Source organism: Castor canadensis, chromosome 4 (genome assembly GCF_047511655.1).
Source record: "Castor canadensis chromosome 4, mCasCan1.hap1v2, whole genome shotgun sequence".
Lineage (NCBI taxonomy): Eukaryota > Metazoa > Chordata > Mammalia > Rodentia > Castoridae > Castor > Castor canadensis.
The window spans coordinates 86,585,073-86,602,522 of record NC_133389.1 but is presented as its reverse complement, the minus strand read 5'-3'; the positions used below and the strand labels follow the sequence as shown (position 1 = coordinate 86,602,522).

At 34.4% G+C, this 17,450-nt stretch overlaps 1 protein-coding gene across 4 annotated transcripts in view; it reads left to right on the top strand.

Annotated features, from left to right (window-relative positions):
- Positions 1–13,654, top strand: part of Dpp10 (dipeptidyl peptidase like 10) — a 1,373,287-nt gene extending 1,359,633 nt beyond the window's left edge. For all 4 annotated transcript variants that reach the window (XM_074070578.1, XM_074070577.1, XM_074070579.1 and 1 more), the window contains exons 22-26: positions 1,885–1,984; positions 2,220–2,278; positions 2,387–2,459; positions 7,376–7,449; positions 10,198–13,654. In XM_074070578.1, coding sequence (XP_073926679.1) covers positions 1,885–1,984; positions 2,220–2,278; positions 2,387–2,459; positions 7,376–7,449; positions 10,198–10,332 — 441 coding nt within the window. In that variant the 3' untranslated portion in view covers positions 10,333–13,654. The remainder of the gene's footprint in view (positions 1–1,884; positions 1,985–2,219; positions 2,279–2,386; positions 2,460–7,375; positions 7,450–10,197) is intronic.
- The last annotated feature ends 3,796 nt before the right edge of the window (positions 13,655–17,450 follow it).

Sequence of the window (17,450 nt, the reverse complement as noted above, 5' to 3'; positions counted from 1 at the left end):
TCTTATCATCAGAAAAACCAGTAAAACATTGGCACATAGAAGCAGAGAGTTCTCCAAAAATTATTGAACATTTTTCATCCATAATATCAAATAAAAAAACAACCTTCTACTGACTACATGTCAATACTATGATCCTCAATTTTAGAATCTACCTGATGATATGAGTTGTGCTGAAATTAGATTACCATCTGTATATCTCACTTGAGTTTGTATTTTACTTCTCCCCTTTGCCAGAATGTCTTTTCCAACAACTCTTTAATGTTTTACTCTGGCACAGAAAATGGTTGAGAGGAAAGTGAGCAACTAAAATTTAATTTATTCTAATTCTTGCCAGCATTGATTTTCTTTTAAAAATAGAACTTATTTCTCTGAAATAAATCAAATTAAAGTAGCATCTTACATTTGATTTTTTAAATGCTACAGCAAGAATTTTATTCCACAGCTTTCACTATCATTAAGTCTGAGAGAGTATTTAGCTTCATTAAATTCCTAATTTTCATGCTTTAAAAAATAATAAAGCACAACTTCTTGCATAGCATCAATGACCTCCTCCCCCTACCTTCCCTGTAAAATCATAGGGGAGTTGGATACAGTATGCATTCTTAAAATATTCTGAGTTGTTTTGTGGGGACAGATTTTATTTCCTCTCATTAGTTTTGTTTTTGTTTGTTTGTTTTAAGCTCAGTGGGTCTGAGCTAGGGAATGATGGCTGGAATGTTAGCAATTTTTATAACACAGTTGTGTTATAATCATAGTACTTTGAGATAGCACTGGGATAGGATGGTCATGAGTTCAAGGCCACTCTGACCTACATAGTAAGACCCTGTCTCAAAAAAAACCCATTCAGAATCTTCCTTTTAAAAAACTCCCAAGTGATTTTTTTTCTAAAATAATTTTTTTGTGTGTATTTTAAGGTATACAGCATAATGTTATAGAATAATACAGATAGTAAGGTAGTTACTGTAATAAAACACATGAACATTTCCATCATCCCACATAGTTATATACATTTTTGTTTTTTCATTTTGCTTTTGTGTAAGAGCATCTAATATCTGCTCTTTAGTAGAACTCCTGAATTTCGTATATAATATCTGTACTATTATATACATATTTAGTATAAACCTGTAGGTATATATAATTGGCCTCATGTTGTACATTCCATCTCCAGATTTGTTCATCCTATGTACCTGATTCTTTGTATCTTTTGACCTGCCTCAATTCCAAACCCTTCATCCTACCCCAAGAATCACTCTTTTATTCTCTATTCATCCCTGTCTTCCTGCTGCAGAACGAAGACATTACAAATGTAAATATCTCTTATGAAAGGGGAGCTCCTTAAGATTGTTTTCAGAACTGCACCATGTTTGCCATTTCTCAAAATAATCCTTATGCAAAAGAGGTGCATTTGAGTTGGCAGGTTCTTGTTTCTTATGGTCATATTTTTAGGTGATATCTGCTTAGCCACATCAGAACTGAAAGCAGAAACTATGTGATCATATGTTTAAAATACTTTGTTCTCCTTTCCTAATGCTACATAACCATGAATACTAGTTTAAATATTATATTTAAAGCATATTAAACTTTCCTAAAATGGCATATGATTTATTTCCCTAGCTTCAAATTATTTGAATCTGTTCCCAGATGTACAATATGAAATCATAGAGCAAATATTTGTCACTTGGTGATATACAATTACCTAAGATTATTTAAAGACTTTCATATAAAAAATTAAACAACTGTTGAAATCAATTTCTGTGCATAGTGATTTTAATCCATTTTTTTGCAAGTCTAAGGCATTATAAGATAGTTTGATTTATATATTATCTCCCAATGATCAAAAAACCGAAACTATTTCCAAGAAAAATTGTTATTTTTTCTGACCAGGGATATGGTGGCTATATTGCATCAATGATCTTAAAATCAGATGAAAAACTTTTTAAATGTGGATCAGTGCTTGCACCCATCACAGACATGAAGTTGTATGGTGAGTATATAGTATGGATTGACCTAATACAATGTATTGATTTGTAGAAAACAAAATCCCAATGTAGTGAGAAACTAATTGAGCTCATTTATCATGTGTTATTAAAGTCTGTTTTAAGTTGTTTATCACCTCCCTGATTCAAATGATTTTACTGGAGCATGACAATTAAATTTGAAATGTTGAAATAAACTAGGTTTTTAGTTTATTCTTATATTTCTGTTTTCTTTGGTCACAGCCTCTGCTTTCTCTGAAAGATACCTTGGTATGCCATCTAAGGAAGAAAGCACTTATCAGGTAACTAATTTAAAAACAGCCAAGAGCACCTTTTTGTTCTAAAACTTAACTCAAATTGCTTTTATAGATAGACTTATACAAAAGAGATATTTGTGCTTTCCTTTATAGGCATCCAGTGTGCTACATAATATCCATGGTTTAAAAGAAGAAAATATACTGATAATTCATGGGACTGCTGATAGTAAGTATTATATTTGCTGCTATTGTTAGTTGGGATCTGACCTTTTACATAGTAATACACTTTAGCACTTGTTTCCAGGGTCCCTCAAACTTGCTGAAGAAGACAGCAGGAAGTGTTAAACAGAATCAGATGCATGACAGAAAGTGGGAAGAAAGAATTCAGGGCTATGAGGAGAGGAGATGATGGGCCTGAAATGGAAGCACGTGCAATAACTTACTATGATGATAGAAATGTCCTGTCTGTCCACAGTAGCGACTGGAAACTTGTGGCTTTAATCATGTGACCAGGAAACAGAATTTTTAATATTTTTTCCTAATTTAAATTAAATAGCCACATGAGGCTAATGACTATGACTACAGTGTTATTTAACAGAACTCAAATGGAAGACAACCCCTAAGAACAGTAAAATAGCCAAAAGGTGCAAGTACTGGATGGAATTCTGGTGAAGTCATTCACTTAAATGAGAAACAAAACTTTTTATTTCTCCTCTCTATATTTTCATCACTTTATATATGGGAGATGGATGTGATTGATATTGGTAGTAATGAGTTCTTTATATTCATGTGAAGCTTTTAGAGCTCACAAAGTTTATATTATTCTGACCCCATGTGATACCTTAAACAGAAATATGAGTTTTTACAGCTCCATTCTATAAAAAGAAAAATCAATTTCAGAAAAGAAGCATTTATCCAAGACTTACTAGCAGGTGAGCCCAAATAGTCTAAGTTTTGAATCAATTTCTCCAACTTATTTTTCTTGGTCAGCCCTGCTATACCTCAGGACTTTTAGCTAATTTTACAAGGAAAACCACTAAAAAAGACTTCTAGAAAAGAGTATAAAATCTCTCCAACATAACATTTCAGTACATCAGGCTATGGTTAAATCAGAGCTTAGATCAGCTTGTGTGTGTGTGTGTGTGTGTGTGTGTGTATGTATGTGTGTATGTGTGTATCTGTGTGTGTGTTTGTGTAATAAATGTGTGTGTGGGGGGGCAGAGACACATATCCAAAGACAGAATTCCTTACACCTTTTTTTAGCTATTCCCCCTCAAGAAGGCAGTTTAACTCCCTCCCTGCTTCAACATGGGTTACACTTAATGATTTGCTTCAAATACTTCTGCCAATGAATAAGGTTCATATCAATAGTTCTATGTCATGTTCATAATAGCTATTCTGGATATGGGTAATGAGAAGACACTTTACCTTGATGGTTTATTAACAAAAGCAATAACTCTAGCATTATCAAGAGAAAACATCAGATAAACCAAATGAGAAAGATTCTACAAAATATTTGATCATACACCTCAGAACTTTCAAAGGCCATTAGATCAAAACTTTAACAGATCCAAGATAAAGGAGACATTGTGGGTAAATATAACACGTTACTCTGGATGGGACCCAGGATCAAAAATGGACACAGGGAATAAAAAGTGCATACCAAGTAAAATGGGTTTATCTGGTCATATTATACCACTTTGGCTTTTTTTTTGTTATAAATATCCAATAATAAGTTAAGCTGTGAACAATAAGACAACCTGGGTAAAGAACATACAGGAACTCTTTGCATTCTCTTGGCAACTATTCTCAAAATCTAAAACAATTATAAAATTAGAAGTCAATTCATAAAAAGATTTAGGTTATACACTACCAGTGCTGCATGAAAACTGATGAAAAGACATCATAAAATTTTGAAGAACATTAAAATTTTGTTTTATGGTATTAAGACCTTACATATATGTTAACAGTGGTAATAATAAATAGCAATTTTTAAAATACAAACTAAGTCAGAAAATGTGTCAACAGTACTTAATATTTTATTTTTCCAGATAAAAATACTGTACAGTGGGTATTATCACCTCTCTATTTAACAAATTAGAGAAATAAATATTAGAAAACATCCATAGCTATTAGTAAAAGGAGATTTGAATCCAAGGATAAAAGTCCTTATTTGCTATACACAGAAGCATCTGTCATGTGAATAAATTATGTCTAAATTTAAATTATCTTATATCTAGCCATCACTCTGGAATATCTTTCAAATTCCTCTAGAAATATGTTGTTGCTATTAAGGTAAATGATGTTGTTTATTTCTAATTTACTCAGTTCATGGCCTACTGTTTCCCTACCTAAGAGCATGAAGGTCCAGTGCTGGTCACTTCAAAGCAATCATACCTGTGTGTGCACAAGCACAGACATCACACAACCCATAAGGGCCTTATGGATTACATGTGCTCAGCCAATGATATTATAATGCTATCATTACTAATATTATCTGGAAAAATTAGAAATTAGCTCACTCAGCCAGTCAGACTTTAATATCCTTGGAAAGAGGACAGATTTTGCACTATAAACTGTGCAGTAAGAATATCCAACTGAAAACTCAGGTGTACATTTATCTTTTTGGCTGTATCCATATGGAGACATGATAGAGTTCTTTTCATATAGCTTTCCTACAATAAATAAATGAGCTACATTAGGGATTATTTTACCTCAGTCATTGCCCATATTAATTAATATTCCTAGTAGCTTAAATTTACTTAGCAACTTATATTTATCTAGAGTTGTCTGGTGATTTTCTCATTAACATAGTAGGAAAATGTTGAAAAGATCTTCATGAATTTAAAATAAGTTTAAATTATTATTTGGAATCTGTTTTTTTTTTTTTTTTTAGAGAGTATGGTAATTTTATTACTGAGCATTATCAAATTTCTGAATTAGAGAAATTTGTTCCAAGGTAGGATAAGACAGATCATAAAATTTCATATGACTACCAGAAATTTTGACAAACGAACAAATGGAAAGTGATAAAATTAAATAGAGAATTCACACTATATGCAATTAGAGAAAAAAGTTCCTGTGTGATCATCTCAAAGATGAAGCACACTTAACCATTTAATCTCTGAATAGTGATTTCTCCATCATTCAGGGGATAAAAGATCAGCCCTGTTTGGTTTACAGAGTTGTTAGAGAAAAGGTAATAGTATAAAAGTCTTTATAATGCTACTTACATATAATCTGGCTTCTGTTTGCCTAGATTTACAAATCAATGAAAAAAATGGTGTCATACTTTAGGGAACACCACATATATGATTACAAATTTCACTGCTCTGGGCACTTACTCAACTTGATAAGCAGGAAAATCAATACTTTCCTGTAATTTTTCAACCACCAATATTCCTGAGAATTGCCAGTTTGTTTCTATATGCAAAAAAAATTCTCTATTCTCTATGAGTTTAGGACTCTCAGATAAGGGCACTAACCCTCAAGAAATGGGTTTGGGTAGCTGTGGGTAAGAGCTGCAGGGTGAGTGGAAGTGATGGTCTCAGGCACCGTCAGAGCTGCAAGCCCACCACCGTTGCTCTGTCTCTTCTCCTGCCCAACTTCTGCCAATCTCATCTCCCTCAGCGGGTGGCATACTCTTTATCATTTTCTTTCTGCTTATATTTTTAGGATCTCTGGGTTCTTCTTCGGTCTAGCATTTCATTCTGGTGAGACAGTTTTGAGATATTCCCTGTAGAGTCCTGCAGCTCCAGCCTAGAGTAATTGGAGCTGTTCTTCCAAGAACTTCCCTGCTTCTCAGCTGCACCCTCACAGTAGACGGTTGTCTAGGGAAACCCAGGGAGCAGAGCTGATCTGCTGACCCACAATAGCCCAGAAACATACTCTCTAAAATCATGATGGATGTGCCTGAAATCCTAGCTACTTAGGAGTCAGAGATTGGAAGGATCATTGATTTGAGGCCAGCAACAAATTCTCAAGACCCCATTCCAGTCAATTAAAAAGAAGAAGAATTTAGGTTGATGGCACACATCTGTCATCCCAACTATGCATAAATAGGAGGATTGCAGTTCAGGAAAATCTGAGCATAAATAGAAAATCCTATTCAAAACATACCTAAAATTACATTTCCTCCTGTCCAGTGTGGTATATTTATCCTCTGCAGTGTGGTATATATTTATCCTCTGCAGTGTGGTATATTTATTTGACACCATAGAACTAGAGTAGTAAAGATGCTTAAACTATTGATAAGGCTCTTTTGGTTTATAATGACAGATATAAATTGTTCGCTTAAAATTAAGTGGTGATTTTGCTTAAGATACAATGTTTTGAATTATCACAGTGAAATTCCCTTATGTTATTAATGGGTGCTAATTCAAAACTAAGATAAATTTTAAAAAGAACAGTAGGTAATTTTCAAACTAAAAAAAGTTATTCATAGAAATTTGAAGATGTATAGAGTACTGAAAGGATTAGCTCAGGTGCCACATAAGCAAACTGCAGCACAAAGATTGACTAATTAGTCCACATTTTTCAAAGCTAGTTCGCTCAATATTGCTACCAAATCTAGAACATTTATTCTATTTATTTCAGAGTATTTGGATCTTATATTCATGCAGAAGGAAGTTAGAAGGATACAATAGTAACTATCATGCTCTAGATTAAATATTTACCCTCAAATAATGAGATGTGTGCTCTATTTCTCAACATGGGGCATTCTGTTCTAACTCAAAATAATAAAGAAGGATGCCAGTATCTTACTGTTTGGACTCTAATAATCTTCAAAGATGTCTGTTTTGTTGTATTAATATCTAGAGAAGACTCCCATGGTACTGAAAAATTCATAAGTTATGAATTATGTGCATAACTAAACCTAATACATGATATCCAATAAAGTATATCTAAATACTATACTATACCATAAGCATTAATAATAATTCCTATATTGGGTCATTTTTTATAATCTGAACTGAAAGTTTTACCATTATATTTAACATCTTTCTAGTTAAAAGCAAATATTACTCTTTTAAAGACACAATGTATGTAAAGTAAAATGCTTATTCTCTTTTAAAAAATATGGAAAATTTCTGATTCTAATAAATGTATTTCTTTCAAATATCATAATTTAATTTCTTACAGCAAAAGTTCATTTCCAGCACTCAGCAGAATTAATCAAGCATCTAATAAAAGCTGGGGTGAATTATACTATGCAGGTAAGATACTCTTTTAGAATCCCTGCTTGCAGGGATTGTGGCATGACCACATATTGCCTAACCTCCAAAGCTTTTGTTTGAAATCTGGGTGGAAGCCTCCATAACTCTCAAACTCTTGCATTCTGCATTCTAGTAAAACCAGCATCATGTGGATGATACCAAAATTTGTGTGAGCTATGCCTAGACAAGCTTGATACAGAGCTGGATTGGTGTCTAAGTGCCTTGATGAGTGGACACAGCTTTCTGTCACTCTAAAAAATACCTGAGATAATCAGTAATAAAGAGAACAGCATTGTTTTGGCTCCCACTTCTGGGACTTTGAATCAGTGATTTGACCTGTTGCTTTGGGCAACGTCACATCATGGCAAAAGCATATGAGAAGTAAAACAGCTCCCATTAGAGACCAGAAAGCAAAGAGAGGAAAGAAGAAGTTGGAATCCCACAACACTCTTCAAGGGAATATCCACAATGGCCTAATAACCTTCCACTAGGTTCCACATCTTAAAACTTCCTCCACCTTCCCAAGAGAACCACTCTGTGGACTAAGCTTTGAAAACATAGGCCATTGGAAAATATTCAAGGTCCAAAACTATTTCAAAAATACTTTTTACATTTTTTTTACTTATGGGATAAAGAACACAGTATATTCATCATTCCAATTTCAATGTTATTGTTTTCTAGTATTTTTTAGGTATCAAAGATTGTATTCTTTATCCTAATGACACTGAGAATGTGGTTCACCAGCTTTACAGTTGAATTCATAAACCCTCTCAAAAGTGTCCTTTTCTACTCAGTGATAACATAACTAATATTGAATTCTTTTGAAGAGTAAATTTCTACTTCCCTTTTGTTTTTACTTTCTTTCACCCTTGCCATAAAAAATTATGAGACAAAACAAGTATTTTGGAGAAATGCTACTAGAAAAAAAGAGAGGATAAAATACCACTTACATTACCATTTCTATCTGTGCATTCATACACGTAGCAAAGTTTTATCAAGGACTTACTTCATAGAAGTCATATACTTTCATCTTGAAGGAAGAGTCATAGAGGGTAAAATGTGCTTTAAATTTCTCAGCATTTGAAAGAATTATTTCAGTCAGTTTTCCATTTCTGTTACAAAATATCTGAGGCAACTAGTAAGGAGGAAAGATTTTGGTTCATGGTTTTAGAAGTTTTAGTCCAAGATCGGTTGACCCCATGACTTTGGACCTGTGTATGGTATAGAAGGCTGATCATTTCATGGAATCCAGAAAGCAAAGAAAAAGACAGGAAGGGCTATGTCCCCCATGACCTAACTTTCTTTCATTAGGCCAAATCTCCTAAAGATTCCACCATTCCCCATTAGAGTCACAGGCTGGAGACCAAGCTTTTAACACATGGGCCTTTGGGGAACAGTAAGATCCAAACTATAACATTCTGCCCTGGCTTCCAAAGGCTCATGTCAATTTCACAACGTAAAATACATTCAGTTTCTATCCAAGGGTCCAGCAATGATAAAAAGTCCATGTCAAATCTTCTCTAAGACTCTAAGATTCAACACAAACCGGTTTGTGAACTTCCCAGTTATAATTGTAGCACAGGGTAAACATTGCTGTTTCAAAAGAAAAATAATAAGGAATTGGACCAAAGCAAGACTGAAACTCAACAGGTCAAACATTAAATGTTATAGAACCATGTTTGTGTCTGAGGCACGTGGTATCCTTATGTGAACTTCAAAGAACTTGGGCAGCCTTACTCCAATATCCTTTCTGATTGCAGTCCTCCAATCTCTAAGTTTTGTGGTCTTATTGTAGCTTCATCTTCAGTCTCACAGCTTCACGTGTCACCTTCTTAGGAGCTGTTAGCAGGAACTGTGACACTACCAAATTCTCCCTGACCTCCCAGGCTTTCCTATGAGATGTGAGTGGAACCCTCCACAGACCTGTATCTCTTGCATTTTGCATACCTGTGAAACCAGCATTAGATGGCTGTCACCAGGTTCTGTGTGAGCTAAAATTTGACCTACAACTTGTCCCACAACTGCATTGGCTTGATGGGAAACAAATCCCAGTGAAACAATTCCCTAGAAGGCCCTATGTGAGCAGGGTGTCAAAGGATCTCAAGCAAAACTCTTTGAGAGGAACTTACACTTTCACACCTATGCTGGTTACTTAAACTTCCTTAAGGCAGAAGCAAGTATCCTACTCTCCCACAGAAAATAGGAGATGGAAATGTTTCCTCCTTTGATGATTACATTGCAAATAGATGTCTACCTGTTCTTAAGAAATACTTTCCCTAGGTTGTAAAAAAAAGCCAGAGGATGGAAGATATATAGACATTTCATAGGAGCATAAAATGATACACAGTTGAAAGATTTCTAAAAAATTCATTTTCTAAGCAAAGCTAAATTATATTCAACATCAATGTGGAAGAATCTACTCTTTTTGCCAATGAATCCAAATTAAATTTTAAAAAATTGTTTGAAATATTGATTTATATATTTAAAATCTTCTTAAAATTTAACTAAAAGGACTCAGAATCTTAATAGCTCAGATATTGTTTACATATTATTTTTATTTCTCCATGCTAAAGGTCAATCTCAGAGCCTTATACATGCTAGGAAATCACTCTACCACTTAGTTGCATCCAAAGTCCCTGGTTAGGTATGACTTTTTAAAGTACCTATGCCATAATGGTAAAAGGTTGAATACTGAGGGATGATAGCTGCTTTGGTAACCTGGATTTACTTTTCTCCTCCATATCATAGGTCTACCCAGATGAAGGTTATAATGTATCTGAGAAAAGCAAGTATCATCTCTACAGCACAATCCTTAGATTCTTCAGTGATTGTTTAAAGGAAGAAATATCTGTGATACCACAGGAACCAGAAGAAGACGAATAATGAACCTTATTTATACAGAACTGAAGGGGATATTGAGGCTCAATGAAACCTAATCAAGAGACTGTCATATTGTAGATGCTCCAGAGTTTCAAGGATGACTTGAGGAGATGACATTGGAACAGAACACTCAGATAATGAACTAGAATTTGAAGACAGAAGTCCAAGTCTATTGTGTTGCTAAGGGTGCAGAATCTGTTTATCTGTAAAAGGAAGATCAAAGTGTTGGTTTCCTAGAAGAAATTAGTTTTACATTAAAGTAGGAATAGTGCATGTTTTCTTCTGTTATCCCCGTTTGTTCTGTAACTAGTTGCTCTCATTTTAATTTCAATGTACACCATTATCTTTGCATATAATGCACAACTTATCATCAGTACTACAGTCCCTGATCTTTGACGGCTGAGCTGCAATCTAACACTTTACTGTACACAATAAGTGCAATTCTCTCTTTGTCTATTATTATGCTTAAGGAAATATTCAGTTAATAAAAAACAGAGTATTTTATGTAATTTCTGTTTTTAAAAAGGCATTATTAAATGAGTCAAAGAACATGTAGAAATATGGATTTCAACACCTTCCAAAGTTCAGCCAGTTATGAGTAGATAAACTATCTTTAAATCAACACATTTTTGTATGTCTCACAATATGTATATGCACGTGTGTATATACAGTCAGTGAATCTATCCTTACATGTTATTCATGCTTACAAAAGGTAAACTTTGATGAACAAGAAAAGATGCTCTTTTATAGGCTATAATGTATACTTTGTTTAATGAGCCAAATATGAAACATTTTTTTCCAATTCAAATTCTAGCTATTTCTTTCCTATAAATGCTTGGGTTGTGTTTGGTATTGTTTTTAGTAGTTAATAGTTTTCTAGTTACAATTTAATTTTTTGAATATGATATCTTGTCACATGTAAATTAGATACTTAAATATTAAATTATAGTTTCTGATAAAGAAATTTTGTTAACAATGTAATGCCACCGAGTGCTATTTTGCTCTTTCAGTGGGCAAAATTTTTAAAAATATTTAGTCCTTTTACTTCTATGTCTCAGTACAAAATCAATGCTCATTTTCACTTGAAAAGCAATGATCTGGATTATTTCATTTTCTACATTCTATTCAGTACTTCATGACTGCCCAGTTCATCAGTTGCTGTTTAAGTCCTTCTGGTGAGAATTAGAAATGAATTTTTTTTATTCATTGGTCAAAACATTCACAAACAGTCGCGTTTGCTATTTGATTTAAATTGAAGCCACAAAAATGCAACAATTCCTGTAGTATGTTGACTGGCAGTAGTAAGTAATTGAGAATGGATATACCTGACTGTGTGGAGTCAGTTTAAGTCATGAGATCATGAGAATGTTAGCTGTGGTGACTGCAGAGTAACTTTCCCTCTTCGTGTAAGGGCTCTTGTGGAAGATGTGTAAAAGTCAAACTTTGATGTTCAGAAGAATCCAGGTAGTATACTCTGTCTTTTATAGTTTTAAAATATTCTGAAGAAAGACTGGATTGTCATGTTCTCAGAACATAGGGGGAAAATTAAAACTGTTAAGAAATTGCTCAGTCACTCTCCTATGCTGTCAAAGGATCAATCCAGAATTCTGGGTATTTGTAAACATGGGAATCACTGATTGGGTCTTCCACTTTTCTTCTGGATGCTTTGGAATTTTGACTTCACTGCTCCATTAAATTCAATTTAAAATGAGAAAGGCTCTTTGGAAAGACCCATTTTAGGTCTTTTTCAAGAATAGCAAACACATTTTTTAACAAAATAAGTTGTAAAGTTTAAAAGGAAAGTTTTGCCTATTTTATTAAGAAGGAAATTTCTTTTTAGGGTGATTTGAAGTCCAACTGAAGCTTTTTAATCAATATTTTAGATTTCAACCACTAGAATTTTTTATGATGCAAATAATTAAGTTGTCCAAATGATGTGGTTTTATTGAATGTCTATTTGAGTAACATTTAAAAAGTGTTTACCTTTTACTGTTCATCATTTCTCTTGTTTTGTTATTATTATCAATGTTTATCTATTTTTTGATTAATTTAATACAGTTTGTAACATGAAAGATGTTTGTCTGGGACCCACTTTCACCTTAAAGGCTAAATAGATCTCTGATGAAAGCATACTGCTTAATAGGAAGGAGGAAATTTTCTTCCCTGAAATCTTTGGGTTTTAATAACGTAGTCTCCCTTGTTAAAGCAATGCTCACCAAATCATAGTCATCAGTTATTGATGGAATAGTGCAATTGTAGTTTCTCTTCATATATCTATCCCATCATAATCCCATGACTCTGAGAGTTTCCCACGTCTCCAATGACAACCTTTCTGGAAGTTAAAGAAAAAATCAGGATAAACTAAAAATTTTATTATACAAAGGTAAGGAATATTTCTTCACTAAGTCAGATGTAAACACATAATTTTTCCATGCTATTTAGAAAGAGAAAGTTGCTTTTCCTCTTCGCTTCTATTAAGAAAGTGGCCAACTCAGCACAAAGGAGACTTTGCTGGTCTACCAGTTTTCCTTCTACAACTAAAGGAAAGGGATACTCTTCAAAACATGAATCTATATCTTATCTCAAAAATCTTTTTTACTTCTGTTTAGCATAGAAATCCACATTGAGAATCTTGCAGGGGCAAGATGTAATTCTACTGGAATAAGATGATATAAACACTGGTCCTTACATTATGAATAAGATTTAAGCCATTGCTGTGCAGATAATGAACTTAAAGCAGAGTTGCCTGGGAATGAATTGCTCACAAGTCTGTAGAGCATGGTTCCTTTAAAGAATTGTGTATTGAATACCTTAGTCTTTCCTTACATGATCTGACCACTTTCACATCTTGTAGCACACATCCTTGTGAAAGTGTGATCTCATCTCTCAGCTGTGCAATCCAATTTTCAATTTCTGTTTTGGAGATTCTCTGACACTACCTGCTCGACCAATCTATATTAGATTGCAAATCTATATTAGAATGCTAAAACTCCATTGAAACCTAATTAATGAAGATAGAAACAGGTGACTGTAATTCCTTCAGATGTTACAATTAATCCTTTGAAGGCTTCATGAGCCCAAGTTGCTCACAGCTTCATACCCTTCAATTTCTCTCTTCCCTGTTCCCATTCTCATTTCTCAGGATCACTAGTCTCAGTTCCCACTCTTATTTTTTAGGATCACTTTCCAAATTAAATATAAATTCACCAGTCATTGACCTAGGTCCTGCTTTATTGGGAAACCTTTTGTTTTCTGTAAGAGCATTATCACTCTGAATTTTGTAGAAAAGAAGAAAACATGAAAATAAACATGTGTTGTCTTTCCAGGTTGGAATAAGCTCTTTCTACTTAAAGTTTTTACTAAGTGCCAAACATATACAAAGTACTCCACTTGCATTACCAAACAATCTTCTCAACATGGACTGATAATCAGTATTATTTTTCCTACTTAATACATAAGGAAAGTGAGTATTAATAAAGTATGTAAGTAGCCCAAATCAATGTGGCTTAGAATTAAATAGACAAAACCACAGTTCTATCCAAGTCAGAAGTTCCTATTCTCAGTCTCCTCTTCATTCCCCTAAAATAAAAATTTAACTCATGTTCATTCCATCCAAGGAAGATTCTAAGTATTTAAACATGTCATTCCAGTTATTTTTTAAGTGATTTGGTAGCAATAATACTGAAAAGTGAAACATAACAGTGTACTGCTGGGGCATATTTGAGGTTATAGGAATGAACTCCGTAATGTCAAGAGGATATACACAATATTAAAACATGTTTTCTTTGTGTGTTCATGATATATAAAAATTATTCCTGCCCATGAAAACTTCTGTTTAGATGACCATAACTATATGCCTATGAAGTTATAAGTAAATTTCTTTGCCCATATATTATGCCAAGGACATTCCAAAATCTTTCCAGGAGGCATCCTATACTGAAGAAGTATTTTGTTAATAAAAGTTCTTAGGCTAATAAACATGAGAAATTTAAATGCTACACATCTAGAAAACATATCACCTCATTTACAGTGAAACAGGCACCAACAATCCTTTTCTCAATCTGACTTAAAAAATATTTCATTACTGCCTACTTTTCTACTATTATAGGACACAGATTTGATTTGTCACTGATCAGATCTGTTAACAGTAATTTTATTCATTTGGCATATTACAACTGTTGTTAGGACAGAGTCAATGAATTAGAAAATGATTCCTGTCTCAAAGGGAACACAGACATTTTTTAAAAGGCAGTCAATCATATTAAAGTACAATTTTGATTTTATTTATTTTAGACTTCCATTTAAGCTTATAAAAGCCTGATATAAGTGTCGCAGGCTTCTGATAGAGCAGAATATCAAAGTTACTAGGAAAGTCTTTGTTCTCATTACCATGATCTGCCCATGTCTATAACACCTAGCACCATTTATCTAGGTATATTTGATATATCTGTTCGGGAATGCAGAATGCCAACCTATCAGGGCATCAAAAAACCACAACTCACACTTGTACTACACTTAGATCCTTTATCGCATAAGTTCAACTAACCACCTGACCAAATGTAGGCTAGATGACATTGTTTACTGATGAAAAAATCAAAATTCAGAGACTAAAAATTCTCTGGCAAATCACACAGTATGTAAATGATAGAACCAAAGACTAATGACCTTCAAGACCTCATGTGCAAACAATCTCATGTATGCATTTTAGAGGGTTAATTTCTTAAGTTCACTGTGCATGTCTATAGGTTGTATTAAACTTTCAAGCCCTTTAATGCTTATGGCATTAAATAATTGGTATGCTTCTGGCTTGAAGTAACTGAATATAAAAATGTAAATGTCTTGTACAGTTGCTGAACTGTACTCTGTGGTATTTATTGCAGAGAAACCAAAACATACTAATGCAAATCTATACATGAATGTTAAATAGAAATTTTATTCCTTAAAAAAATACTGTTGGAACAAACTACAAATATAAATTGGATAGATCCAAGGGAATTATGCCAAGTAAAAAAAGCCAAGCTCAAAAGTCTACATGCTATGTAATTCTCTTTATATAACATTCTTGAAACACTAAAATTAAAGAGATGAAGATTAGTTTATTAATTGCCAGGGATTAGGAATGGGGTAAGGATTGGTGGTATACCACAGTGGTAGAGTACTACTTGCCTAACATGTGTGAGCCCTGGGTTCCACCCTCCAGCTCTGCAAAAATGAAGAGAACAGGAGAGGAGAAGGAAGGGAAGGAGAGGGGAAGAGAAGAAAGGGAAGGGGAAGGGGAAGGGAGGGAAGGGAAGAGGAGAGGAGAGCACAGGGAGAGGTGAGGAGAGGAGAAGAGAAGAGAAGAGAAGAGAAGAGAAGAGAAGAGAAGAGAAGAGAAGAGAAAAGAGAGAAGAGAAGAGAAGAGAAGAGAGAAGAGAAAGAATGAAAAGATGAAAAAAGGAATGGGGGAGAAAGGAATATATTTGTTACTGTGAAAGGTTAGCATGAATGATCCTTGTGGTAAAACTGTTTTATATCATGAAAAAAATATAAATGGCTTAAATACCTGTGACTTAACATATGCTTGGCTATTATCTAGAGTTTGTTATATATGCCAATCTCAGGCACTACCTTGTCCCTACCGAACCAAAGGCTGAATATTTACAAGACCACCACGTGCTTTGTGTGCACATTAAAATTTGAGAAACTCTGGCTTAGGGAAGAACCTTCATTGACTCACATCACAAGATCACTCAAGGTGTGTGATCCTAGAAGCAGTTCAACAGATCATGGAGGGGATATACTGCTCTCCTCCTACCTTTCCACATCTTCAGCATTGGTATGTTGTTTGTTGCCTGCAATAGTTTCACATAATGCAGCTGTCCAGGAAATACTTTCTTTCACAGCAATGTTCAAAGACAGTGAGAGGTGATCCCCTCTTACTTATCTTGTATCTGGGAAAAAAAATTTCAAGTCCCTATCTCACATACAAAGGAGACTTGTTTATCTGAAATTTAATCTCATTGGTGAAATTGCAAGAAGAAGGGTAGAAGTATGAATTAAGAGAAATACAAGCTCACCTTCTCAGAGTAGAGCAGCATACAGAAAGGGTAGAGTATGGATCTTCAGAAAATGGACAGTATCCAGAAAGTCTACATGTCAGGTGGAGCTTCTGGGTGTACTTGGTTTCATGCCATTGCTTGTTAAAGTAATCCAAGGACTGTCCTCATCCACCTACTCCAAGAGGGAAGCACAAGACACATTTAGACAGAGAAAGGGATGGGAGTTTGTGGGACCTTAATTATGTTGGGCAACCTTGCAGTCAAGTCTCAGCCAATGACATGCTTGGTTTTAGAACAGAGTCCATATACCCAGTCACCATGTAAGAGTTCAGATGTTGTAGATGAGCACAAATTGTTCTTTCTGTTGCTGCACAACCATCAGAAACAACTTGGTGACTTGAACCATTTAGAAACAACTCAATGACTGGCGCCCACAGCCCTAGTTTGTCTTGCTTCAACACAATTGAATGGTCCATAATAGAAGATAATCCATGGAGACTGGGGAGTTATCTACATCACTCAAGGTTGACGCGGGGTTACTTTAACAATGTCTTCATGTGAGTAAACCAGATACAGTATTTTGTTTCATTTTTTAAATTTTATTTAATAGTTTTTACATTTACTTCCATGTGTATACACTATTTGGGCCAACTCCCCACCATCCCCCCCCCAACCTCCAGACAGAACTTGTTCCTTCATCTTGTTCTCTGATTTGTTGAAGGAAAGGCATAAAAATAAAAGGAAAAAGTGTTTTTGCTAGTTTGAGATGAAGATAGCTATGCAAGGAGATTCTGTATTTTAAACAAAAACTTCACTCTTCATAGAAAAGGGGAAGTTAGTATGGATTTAAAAAGAAACAAGTTTCACAGGATTCTTCAGTAGAATGCAACAGCAGCTCAGATCTTCATGATGCTCAGCACTGACAGTCTGTAACAGCCTGGGGATTGCTGTGGTTACCTGGGCACACTGCTTTATTGGAAGTTCAGAATGCTGTGAAAGGGCAAGTTTTGAGTACAATGGTCAACTTTCTCCTTCAGTCCTATTATGGCTAGCAAAAACTTTTACTTCTTTGAATGTCTT